This window comes from Phocoena phocoena, chromosome 6 (assembly GCF_963924675.1).
Source record: "Phocoena phocoena chromosome 6, mPhoPho1.1, whole genome shotgun sequence".
Classification (NCBI taxonomy): Eukaryota; Metazoa; Chordata; class Mammalia; order Artiodactyla; family Phocoenidae; genus Phocoena; species Phocoena phocoena.
Window position 1 is genome coordinate 104,193,499 of NC_089224.1, and position 12,420 is coordinate 104,205,918.

Here is a 12,420-nt window from a genome sequence, read left to right on the forward strand (position 1 = left end):
AGGGAGGTCCAATAAAAATTGCTGACACTCAGACTCAACCAAAAAGCACCAACTGGCCTCTCCTATAGAATGTTTTCCCTGTCTCCCAAAAAGCGTCCCTCATATGGAATTCTTAAGACTCTCTTTCTCTCAGAAAGCAGGATCAGTTTTACTGGTTTTCCATTCAAACATACCCTGCGTCGGATTTAAACAAAACTGTATCATTTTCTTTATAATAGTATGGTTGGATTGTCCACACAGACTGCAATGACGCTGGCCAAAAGCGGATGTGACTTTTTGATGCTAACTGGAGGTTACTGAGTCCTGAAAAACCTTAGTCACAGGTGGTCTCGGGCTTATTCTCCTGAGTTGGAAAAATCATTGCCATATCCTGGACAAGACTCTGGATTGGGGGTCAGAAGATTGCTATTAGCCAGCTAAAGAACTTGGAACAGGTCTCAATTTCATCATATATAAAATGAGGATGGGCTGTAGTACATTATTCTTAAGAGCTCTTTAAACTCACCTCTGAGATCATTCTGCAAAGGCAAACAACTGATCATGGCTCTTTTATCTAAATATATATGAAGAGAAACAAACTTTTTTCTTTTTGCGGTACGCGGGTCTCTCACTGTTGTGGCCTCTCTCGTTGCGGAGCACAGGCTCCGGACGCGCAGGCTCAGCGGCCATGGTTCACGGGTCCAGCCGCTCCGCGGCATGTGGGATCCTCCCGGACCGGGGCACAAACCCGTGTCCCCTGCATCGGCAGGAGGACTCAACCACTGCGCCACCAGCGAAGCCCGAGAAACAAACTTTTGAAACCCGTAGAGCTTGCTTGGTGGCAAGAAAATAAAACTTGAAGTTTTGAATCAGACACAAAATAAAGGTATGGCAATAAGCCCAAAGCAGTTGAGAGTATGAGCTCTGGGTTGGATTTTAGGTTCCGAACCAAATTCCTTCACTTACTCTTTGTGAGATCTTGGCCAAGTCACTGTATCTCTTTCAGTCTCCAGCCCTTTATCTCTACAAGGGAGATAATTTCATAAGGTTGCAATAAGAATAAATGAGAATTATATAAACCACCTGGCATATTAAATAAATGCTGATTCCTCCCTTCCCTTCCAAATCCTCTATAGTGAGCTCTCCTGACTTAACTCTATCCATCTACAAAACGGTATAACATTAGCCATCAGCAGCAGTTGCTAGAGGCAGCAAGATGAATAAGCTATGGAGGGGAAACAACAAAAAAGTGCACTCCTGGAGTTCCTAGGGCGGTTTCACTTCCTGCCCTACACTAAGCTTCGTGAGCATTAGGAAAAGGAAGTGCTCCGCCTTCAAAACAGAGTGAGAAGATACCATGTCTATTGTAATGCCCAACTCATTCAATCTCAAAATGAAAATTTTCTTTTAGCCAAAGTCTTGGATTTGCAAATACTCACAACTCACAGGCTGGTTTCCTTTGTAAAGGACCAGGAGGAGAAAAGAAGCTTTCTCCTATGGTGGGTGGCCCTGAGGCTGGCTGCTGGTGCAGAAGACACACCTGTCCTTCCAACTGTCCAGCTTCCCAGCCCCTCAAACAGCAGGCTGCTAGGAGAGCAAGGGCAATTTTATTTATCTTCCTTTCTCCTCTTTAAAGGTGATTTTCTTAAAACTGTACAGCTTGTTACTATTGTTGAGTTGTGACTCCCTAGAGGATTATACATTTCTAAGCATGAAAGCATCTGTGTGGCAGTAAAACATGCAACATTCCCCAACCACTTCATTTTTTTTAATTAAGAAAGAAAAAGTTACAGCCTCCCACAAAGTGATGTTCTGATGAGCACATCCCCCTGCAAGCCTTTCAAAATACTCTGAGAAAGGGCCCTGGGCCTAGTAAACCATAGCCTCTGCAAGCCCCATCCCGTGGGTTCAGTTTCTGACAGAGCCATGTGCCAGGACCCACAATGAGTGGAGTTATAATCTGCGTAGCAATCAGGCCTTCTCCCAGTTGACCATCCAGAAAACAACATTGTACCCATTGTACTTTTAAGGGAAGGAATTAAAAAGAAACCAAACAGCCCCAGAGAGATGGAAACACTTGAAAACCAGAGGAAAGTCTTCTGTTAAATAGTATGAAAGATCCAGGTTTCCCAAATGGCATTTAAGGCATTGGGAAGAAAGGCTGATTTCTCCCAGAGGGGCCCCAGCTTTGATGCCCAAACTGCCCTCAAACATCAGGCTGTGCATTGTTGTATAGCAGGATACCCTCAGGCGAGACAACCATAAATAGCTTAAAACAAGAATAGGAGGTTCCATCTGTTTCTGGAGTATTTCAGCAGCACCTGCTTTCAAGGTAAAAATCTGGGAGCTGTCCCCACAGCCTTCCTTCCCAACTCGCTTCCCCATCCCCCATAGACTTATTTTAAACCAAAGCAGCTAAAACACAATCCAAAAGGGCTTCTGCCACTGCACCTGCCTAAGGAAAGAGTCCTTTGATTTTTCTCCTAAACTGTATGTGTTGGAACAGTTAGAGAAGCCAAAGTTCTCAAAACCAGACTCTATTACTTCTAGCTTCTTTTTCTCTGTGAAAACTGAGCTTTCCTGTTTATAGGAGAAATGAGCACAATACAGATGAAAAAAGGATGCAACAGTTGTTCCTGCCATTAAGACAGAAAGTGTTCCAGAAGGAGGATGGTTCTCACTTAACACAATTAACGTTTAAACATAAGCCCACATGCCAATTTGCCTGGGAAGAAGGACAATAACTCCCCAACGAGGGCCAAGGAACATATTTCATTAAGGTATAATTTTTAAAAAAAACCACTAAAGTTGAGGCTTGAAAATTCCATCTAAATCAGGTGTTACTCCCAAAGTGATGTGCAGCATCCCTCTAACAATAACCAGGAAATCCCAAGCCTGTGTAGATAGCAATTTCATGTACAAAAGCCACTTTACCCTTGGTGTAAAAACAATATTTCTAACGCCTGCCCCAGACCATCGCATGGCACACCATTTCCTATGGGATAAATCCAAAATCTTGAGCATGTCCCACAAGGGCTTTCACAGACTGGCCCCAAGACTTTTATGGCATCATCTCTTGCTATCAGCCTCTCATCAGAATTCTCATCATTCTTTCACCTTGCTATACCTTTCATTTCTCTGAGCCTTTGTGTACCAGTTCTCACTGCCCAGAGAGCTTTTCTCCCTTTCTCCTCTAGGCCAGCCCCCATTGATTCTCTAAGACCCAGTTTAACTGGAACCCATCAGCAACACTTTCTCTAATTCTCCAAGTCAGACATGGGCACTGCCTAATCTGTGACCCCAAAGAACCCTACCCATACATATTTTTTAAAATAGCACTTATCACATTATATTTTAATTACCTGTTTACAGAGTCCCTTCCCAAAGATTAAGTGGCTCCTAAGACAGTAAGGGTAGTAGAAGTGAAATGGGAAGTGGGTATCAAAATTAGAGGTGGCCTGGGAACAGTGCACCCAGAAATATATTCAATTTTATATTTGGTAAAGGACAAAAAGTATACATTGTTTTCAGTTTGTAATACCAAGTTCAGAAAATTCAGCTCACCAAAATCTTGGATGAATATGACATCTGAAAGGTTCTCATATGGAGAGCTGGGGCTAGATCTCTGTGTCTATTTTATGGGACCCCGAGGTAAATAAAGGCCAAAGACCACGTGTTATACGTTGCTCATTCCTGGTATATACTAGATACAAAGATACTAATTGAATAAAAACTTTAAATGTTAAACTAAAAAAATTTTAGATACCATCTTGATGAAACAAGTTATTTCTTCCCGAAATGTATAATAGGTTCTGAACAATCCTATTTGGGTATAAAGATAGTTACTCAAGCTTTCTCAAGAGCTGAAATAAGATCCCTATATATACAGGGGAAAATTGTAGAACACAAATATTTTTAAAGTTCCTTTATAAAGAGTAAAGAAATTTAATATTGTATGGCTTATCTTCCATAATCTACTCCCCCCAACCCCAAGCAATACAGTTATGGGTTTGAACTCTGGCGTTCCTTCTGTTCATCCAAAACCAGAAGTTGGCTATAAATAGCATATTTCATTACAGTTTAAGCCTTGATGGGGCATGTGTTATTTGGGCAATAGAAGCCACGAAAAAAGTGATCTAGGTCACTCTGTCTTACAATATTTGAAAGATTTCAGAGGTAAATACTTATTATATCTTAGACTCAGATGGTGCTATCTAAAAATGCTAAAATACTTTCTCAGATTCCTGGGTTTATAATGAAGAACAACTAACTTACCCGTAACTCCTGTTCTCCTAGCTGGTGCTTTTAATCTAGTATTAACTAGATTATTTAACTAGCAGTTAGTTAAATAATATAATGGTGACTCTCAAGGTAAATTAAAATGCTTTAATAGAAAGAACCAGTCAATTGTGGGAAGAAATAGTGCATTTGACTTTATATACCACGGTACTTTCATTAACAAGACTTATACTTCAGTACAACTACATCTCTGTCAAGGTTAGCTGGTGACAAGAGTTCAAACCAACTTTGAAAAAATGTTTAAAAATAAACTCAGAGGGCTTCCCTGGTGGTGCAGTGGTTGAGAGTCCGCCTGCCAACGCTAGGGGACGCGGGTTTGTGCCCCGGTCCGGGAGGATCCCACATGCCACAGAGCGGCTGGGCCCGTGAGCCATGGCCACTGAGCCTGTGCGTCCGGAGCCTGTGCTCCACAACAGGAGAGGCCACAACAGTGAGAGGCCCGCCTACAGCAAAAAAAGAAAACAAAAAAATTCAGAGATTCAATCTTTCATAAAACAAGTATTACTAAGTGTCTACTATGTGCAGACATTCTTAAATAAATACACTTTGGGTGTATTTGTGAACAAAACAAACAAAGGTAAGAATTCCAAGCCTTCGTGGAGCTTACATTCTAGGGGGGAAGGACAATGCCCCTCACAATGAACCTAATAAGTTATATTGAATAAAGGATGACTAAGAACCTTTCATTGTGAAATTAAGTTCAAATTTTGTAAATACTGATGACCTAGTCCTTTATGGACATAATGTCTGTCCACTGTGTCGCTGAATCTCCACTGTGACCCTCAAAGGTGCACCTCTTATGACTAACATGAATTGTTTGGTAATATGAACCAATAACTGGATTTCATATTTTCTCTTTGAACTAGTGTCCAATGTGGCCTGTCCTCTCACTCAGAGCCCTCAGTATCCGTTTCCTGTTCTTCCAACCGAATGGAACGGATCTCCCTGTCTCTGAAGGCCATGCACACAATATCTTGGTCGAGCACTACACTAAGTGCTGAGGATACAGAGTTGTTTAAGACACAATCTTTACCCCTAAAGAGTTAACTGTTCAATAGGAGAAAGACAAAGGAAGATCAAGGCTTATGAGTGTGTAACTGAAGTGTGCAAAGCATGCTGGGTGCATCTAGAGGATGGGATGATTACCTCTGCCTGGAGAAGGCTACTCTGAGAAGTGCCCAAGCTGAGTCTGGGAGGATAGGTAAATGTGTGAAGGCAGAAAGGTCCAGTCGTTCATATGGGCCAGGAAGCATATGAGCTTGGGACAGCAGCCAGAGAGAAAGTGACCCTAAGAAGCTAAATCCTAGAACAGTGGAGGCTATGTCTGCATGGATGCCATCACTAGGAACTACATCCCTCATGGGAAAAAAATGGAAAACAAAAGTAAAGGTGGCTTCCGAGCAGACTTGAGCTATAGTACTAGGCACACTGAGAAAGATGACTGGACCTCAAGACACAGGTTAACTAAAGGAAGGAGACCAAACAGCAAAAGAGGATGATACTTATAATGTAACCCAGACCCAAATCCCACCCATGTTCTCTTGGCAGACTTCTCCACTCTCCACTGGACATGTCACCAACCAGTCATCCAGGGTTAACAGAAACCATTCCACTCATATGCTAGTCTCGGCCCAGCAATGTTTCCAAACCAAGCACAGGGGAAGTGCCATTTTGTGTGCCCTGTATATAAGCAAAAGGTGGATAAGATAAAGAGAGCCTTCCGCCCTCATGTTAAATACCCATGAAATGCATGTCTCAGAATTCACAGAAGACTATTTTTAACTACAGCCACTATCCTCTGGCACTAGATTATCAACAGTAAGAAGACATTATGCCATGGGATCGTTCTATGTGTTATATATAGCATATTATAGCATAATCATCTGTCTCCCCAGCTCGTCTTGGGAACTCTTCAAGGACAGGGACTAGCTAATAGTAGGCATTCAATTAAGGGCTGACAAACAAATGAATGAATTAACCCACCAAGTTTTTTTCCATAGTTCCAAGCTAGTATAACAGACAGAAAACACACAAATTGCTGTTATTTTTCATTCTAAATGATGACAGCAAGAGGCTATTCAACTAGCTTCTCGCAAACATGAAGTCCATGGCCCTACATGTAGACACAGAGTCAAACGCCAGAATCGGATGCGAGCAATCTTTAAACTTAAATGTTTAAATAAACAGATTTCCACTCTCTGAAATTTGCTGAGAGAATGCAATAATGGCAATTCAAGAGTCCCCTTTCCCCCAACACACACATCCAAGCTTTGAAAGAAACATCATAACCCAAAACACCATGGGACAAAAACCTTTCTGCAAAACTTCAAGAACGTGGTTTAAACCCTCACCTCCTCTGAATGACTACATAAATATGCAGTGTCCTAGCCGAGGCTGAAACATACCATTAGACAAAAATGGAAGAGAAAATTTTCTTGAAAAAAACACTGTTAAATAAAAAGTAAGTAGTAATTTACATCAGAGTCTAATACCCTGGGCAGGCAATCCTTGGGCCTAGACTACTGAGGTGTGCGTGAACACAGCAGCCTCACAAGCAGCCGGCTTTGTCCCTTCTTCTTAAGGTCTTTCCAGCAGTTGTTCTCTAGGGCCCAAATTAGATGCTATGCTTGATGAAGAAGAAAGTTGATTTCACTGATTAAAAATAATAATGATAATAAGATTTGCGTAGAGAAACGCAGAAGTAGCAGTCCCGACTGACAGTTTTCGAGCTCAGCCCTCACCCCCTCATGGTGTGAGGGTGTGTGTGTTTGGGGGGCGGGGGGGGGGTCTTTTCCTAGTGAGGAGGAGAAGAAAGTGCAGAGACTAGTACACCAGAGAACTACCCTTTCTGGAATTCATAGAGGGTCTGGCCCAAGCCTGGGGACCCGGGTTTTGTCAGGGGCGCCTCCCTGCTGTCCTGCTCTGAGCTGTTGCACATGAGCAGAGAGAGACAGGAGGCAGGCCCCTCTGACACCTACTTAACCGAGGCAGATGGGGAGGAGGGTGTGTGGGATGCCTTTACTTCCCCCTCAGGAGGCTCCCAGCAGGAGCCCAGAGCCAGCAGCTCCAAAATCAGATTTCCACACATCCTCCCACCCCAGAACATGCCTTACATCTCTGGCAGGAGGAAACGGAGCAGTAAGCAAGTATGATTCTAGTGTATGAAGGGGGTTTTAGAAGACCTAAAGAAGCCTTCTTACAGGATTCTGCACTTTTTTCAAACCTCTACAGAGGGAGCCAAGTTGGGAAACAGTTACTCACTCATTGACCCAAAGGGGGCAGGGGTGTTACTCTGAGAAGGACACAATCAGTGTCTGCAAGACGTCCTGAGCTACAGACACATACTTTATTAATAATCTTACATACACAAAATGTCGAAGGGAAAGCCTAACAGGCTAATTTCTGACAGCTCCAGATAACAGCAGGAGGAACTGAAGCCATGCTGATTCTCCAGCTTCTACACACTCCCCAGAAGCACTGATCCCTTTTCCCACCCAAGGGATGTGATACAAATAAATAAATACAATTATCTGTAGAACTTAAAGTGCAAGGACAACACTGTGAAGTCCTTCGCCCCAAGTGCAGTGACTTTTGGGAAACAGATAGGAAAATAAAAAGAACAGCTGGAAAATTTAATTACAGAAGAACAACGCAAATGCTGACATTGCTTCACAGAACTAGCCAATAGCCAAAGCCATTTTCCTTACCTTAAGATACAGAAGCAACTCTTGGCTCCTGAAGATAAGCGGCAGAACCCGAATCTCTGTTTGCTGTCAATGTCAGTGAGCACAAATGTGAAGTTCTGGCCAACTTGGCTAACTGAGAGGCTGCGGCAGAGACAGAACAAAGGGGAAAATGAATGTGCAGTAAGTTTCCTGATAAAGTATCTAATCACAACAAGTCGTTGAACCTGTAACATTTCCTTTCTCAGTGGAATTCTTTATAAATGAACTTAAAATTTACACACTTCAAGGGAACAGACTGTGAGCTAGTATTTAAAAACAAAAAATGACAGCAAGCAGTGACCACGTCATCACAGCTACCAAACCTCCTACTTGCTGAGCTCAGGCAGGTGTCCCTGTTGATCACTGCATCCAGTTCTGAAAGGTGGATTCTATTAACCTCATTTTATAGATGAAGAAATAACCTACAGTGGCACTGCCTAAGGTGCCAGCTGGTAAACTGCAAAAAGCTGAATTTTAAACCCAGACCCATCTGACGCCAAAGCCCTCTCTGCCAGCTCGCTGGTAATGATGCTCACTTGATCATTCCTCTAGTTCAGAAAATAACAGGGATTGCAACAGCAGAACTGAAGTACCAGCCACAAAGTTAGACACTTGATATTATACCATCTCATTGACTCTCCCAGCAACCCCGGAATTTAGAAGATGTTCCCATTTTACAGAAAAGGAAACTATAGAACTGAATAGGTAAATAACTGAATCAAGTTCACAGAGCTACTAAGGGGAGGACCTGGAATTCAAAAGAGGGCAAGGTTAGCTGTTATCTTCCTAAATTCCTGTATCTCTCATAATTTCTGAATTTATGAGGAATATATTTTATATCTTACAGGACAGAAATAGCAAATGTCTTATCAATGCAAGGTATTTTTTAAGAAATGGAAACAAGGTTTTAAAGAAAAACATTTAAGATAAAAGCTAAAAATTCCTGCATCAACACAAAAATCAGCAAACCACACATAAAATAGAAAACATCTGCTTCAAAAAATTAAAAAGCATATTACTAATCACATTAATCTAGAAACTCTTTTGTAAAGTTACAAAATGTTTAAAAAATCCACTTTTTAAAATCAGTTTACCAGTTAGCTTAGATTCCTTTTTAAAAAGAAGCTAAATATTACAAATACTAATACACAAATTTATGCTAACATAATATTTTAGAATGTGACATTGAATTATTCAAAGGAACTCATTAACTAGTATTGTATCTTATACAGAACATATTTTACAAAATATACTCAAATTGATAAAATATTCAAATTGATGCTCTCACCTATAATCTGTTATAAATTGTCAGTAGAAATGAAAAATCATGGTTCACCAGGCCTTTTCCAAAGGCAGACTGATTGAGTTTTTTGATAGGATGTGAATTAAGTTTTCAAATATGGATAGCCTTTTTTCCCCTAAAACTCCCTTATACAGGCCACATAAGAAAATTAAAGAGACTTTCAAGGTATTCCAGAACAAAAGGTCAATGGACCCTACTGGTCATATTAAAGGAAACAATTCCAGCCCTCAAGGAGTGGTTAGAGAGTACAAGAAAATAATTCAGAAAGAAAAGAATGTTCCAACACTCCTTTTTTAACTAGGAAGGTGAACAAAAACAAGGTAGCAATTTAAAAGCAATGTGGTAATAAAACAGGTGTAAGTAAGTAATGCTATCCCTCCACCTTACACAAGCCAGGAGAAGGAACATATTTCTATAAAAGTTATAGAGCTGTCAAGGGGACACCAAACTACCTTCTTACGGCTGTTATGTTTTATCTATAAAGCTTGGATACTGTGTTACTATGGTGATTTAATACTATGTTTTAAAGGGGGATTATATGATTAATTTTAACAAGGTTGAGAACTAAAGATGTGTGAGAAACAGGATTCTAGCTCACATAATTAAAGTGATTGGGGAAAAAAGTGGGCCTCATTGCGGGAGGGGGAAAACCTGTATTATTGAAATATTTAAACCAACAGGTCAGGATGATTCTAAGTTACAAATAAGGTCATGCTTTTATGAAATACTATCATGTGATCATGTAAAATATGACTGTTCATTATTTTAACTCATGGTTTGATTTCACTTCTAGACTGTTTAAAAAGAAGCATCCTAGAAGGAAAGGGTATTGATAGGACTAGATGAAAAGAAAACACCCAGGATTTCTAGGAAAAGGACACAGAAGGAACACAACTTGGTTTGTGATTTGAATGTCATTAATTTCTCTATTATCTTTTCACTACCTTTAAAAAGGCTGAAAATTCTTTCAGCTACATTGTAGGCTCAAAGAAAGATTCATTACTCATTTACTTCGTTCAAATCCCAATTCAATCACTTGCTAACTGGGCCTTAATTTAGCAAGTTACTTAACCTCTAAGTAGCTCAGTTTCTTCTCCTGGAAACTACCAACCAACCCAAAGCATATTTGAGGAATAAGTGAGATAAGCATTTGGTATAAAGGCTAGACCATTGTAGGAACAATTAATAAAAGAGATACAAGCTGCTACCATCTGAATGAAAACTAAAATTCATGTTAAAATCATCCATTTGCTTAGAATCTTCCTGACTGACTCAGCTTTGTAATACTTGTAAATGGAGGAAGGAAGCCTGCCTTTCAGCAAGGGGGAGTCCTCTGGGTGACCAAGTGAGTTACTCATTCTTGCATTAAAGTGAAAAAGATTCTTTTTGGGGTGCCACAACTTAGAAGGGGACACATTATTCTCAGTTGATTCACCTTTTAAATTCCTAGTAGGGTGAAGTACAAGTCATTAAAAGCCCCAGACCATTAAACTCTAAAATATTTTTTCCTTGGACACTCAAATTAACAGTCAAATTGAGTTCAGATTAACTCAAAGGAGTCTGAATGTTCAAGGAATTTGTCATTCCCTCTCTACCATTTCTCCATAAAAAATGACTTTGGGGAAAGAAAGGGTTGGTTTCCTTAAAGGCTGCAGTTTTTGTGATTACCTCCAGGATCAGAATCCGTGCATTTTTTACAGGAATCAGAGATTTCATGATGATTAAAGGTAGTGGGAATCTTAGAAACCATCTCGTCCAATTCTCTTGTTTCATAGATGGGGAAACTGAGGCTCAGGGTGTTTTGTTGTGATGGTGGTTTGGGTTTGCTTTTTTCAAAGTAACCAGGACCAAAATAAAAACCCAAGCCCAATTCTTGTTCAAAGTCCTTTCCATTCTGCCATGCTGCACCAAACACGATGAAAACCCTCCAAAGAAGTTGTCAACTCGGTTTAAGGAAATCAGGTATGTGAGGAATTCAAATAGTTGTCTCATCAAACAGACTAATTATACTTCCCACTAAGCAAGAGAAACCAAATTTGAGTATTTCCAGAATTAAGCCAGGTGACCAGGACCAAAATCACCCTTAGCTGTGCTTCCCATGCCTAGGTGAATACGGAAAACAGAGGAGAAAAGTAATGACCATTCCAACCAGACTTTAAAATTCATGCTGCCTCTTAAATGCCTGTCAGCCACTCAAGACCCCTCCTACAACACTGTGCCTAATATTCAAGTTATTTATAGGTTCAGTGTATAAATGGCATGAAGCAAGTGGATGGATAGTTTGATTCCAATCTTCCAGTGAGAAATCAGATTTTCTATATCAGCCTCACTTTTTTCTTTTTCTTTTGTTTTTTGTTTTGTTTTGTTTTTGTTTTTGCGGTACGCAGGCCTCTCACTGTTGTGGCCTCTCCCGTTGCGGAGCACAGGCTCCGGACGTGCAGGCTCAGCAGCCATGGTTCATGGGCCCAGCCGCTCCGTGGCACGTGGGATCTTCCCGGACCAGGGCACGAACCCGTGTCCCCTGCATCAGCAGGCGGACTCCCAACCACTGCGCCACCAGGGAAGCCCTATCAGCCTCACTTTTAAGGTTAGTTACCCATCTTACAAACTGAGCAACTACATTGGGCACCGTAACAAGTGCTGGATATACAACATCCATCCTGCTGTGGAGCTTCCTGTCTAGTTGAAGAAAGCATAATAAACTCAAAGCACACAGCTTGTGTTAGTGTTATATGAAACGAAAGAAAGAACAAAGACAGAAGAAAATGGAAGAGAAGGAAAAGCCCTACTGAGACAATGTGGTCAGAGACAGCTTCTCAAAAATGCTGACAATACTGACCTAAAGGATGGGATGGAGCAGCCACTCCACAAGCAGGGCACTGGGTGTTTCAGGCAGAGAAAGAGCTGCACAGAGATTCTTCAGCTGGAAAGAGCTGGGTATGTTCAAGGTACTAAAAGGTCACCAATACAGTTAAGGCCCCAGAGACAAGGAGGAAGTGGCTTAAGAAGGTGCAAGATAAAGCAAGCACCAGATCATGCAGAGAGCCCCATAGAGCATGGTAAAGAATTAGGATTGGCTGATTGATTGATTAATAAGGGCAATGGAAAGGTATT

The 12,420-nt window shown here is 41.1% G+C and overlaps 1 protein-coding gene across 1 annotated transcript in view; it reads right to left on the reverse strand.

Moving 5' to 3' along the window:
* Window positions 1-12,420, reverse strand: part of DENND1A (DENN domain containing 1A) — a 488,338-nt gene that overhangs the window by 349,656 nt on the left and 126,262 nt on the right. Inside the window, exon 4 of the mRNA XM_065879948.1 lies at window positions 7,986-8,105. Coding sequence (XP_065736020.1) covers window positions 7,986-8,105 — 120 coding nt within the window. The remainder of the gene's footprint in view (window positions 1-7,985; window positions 8,106-12,420) is intronic.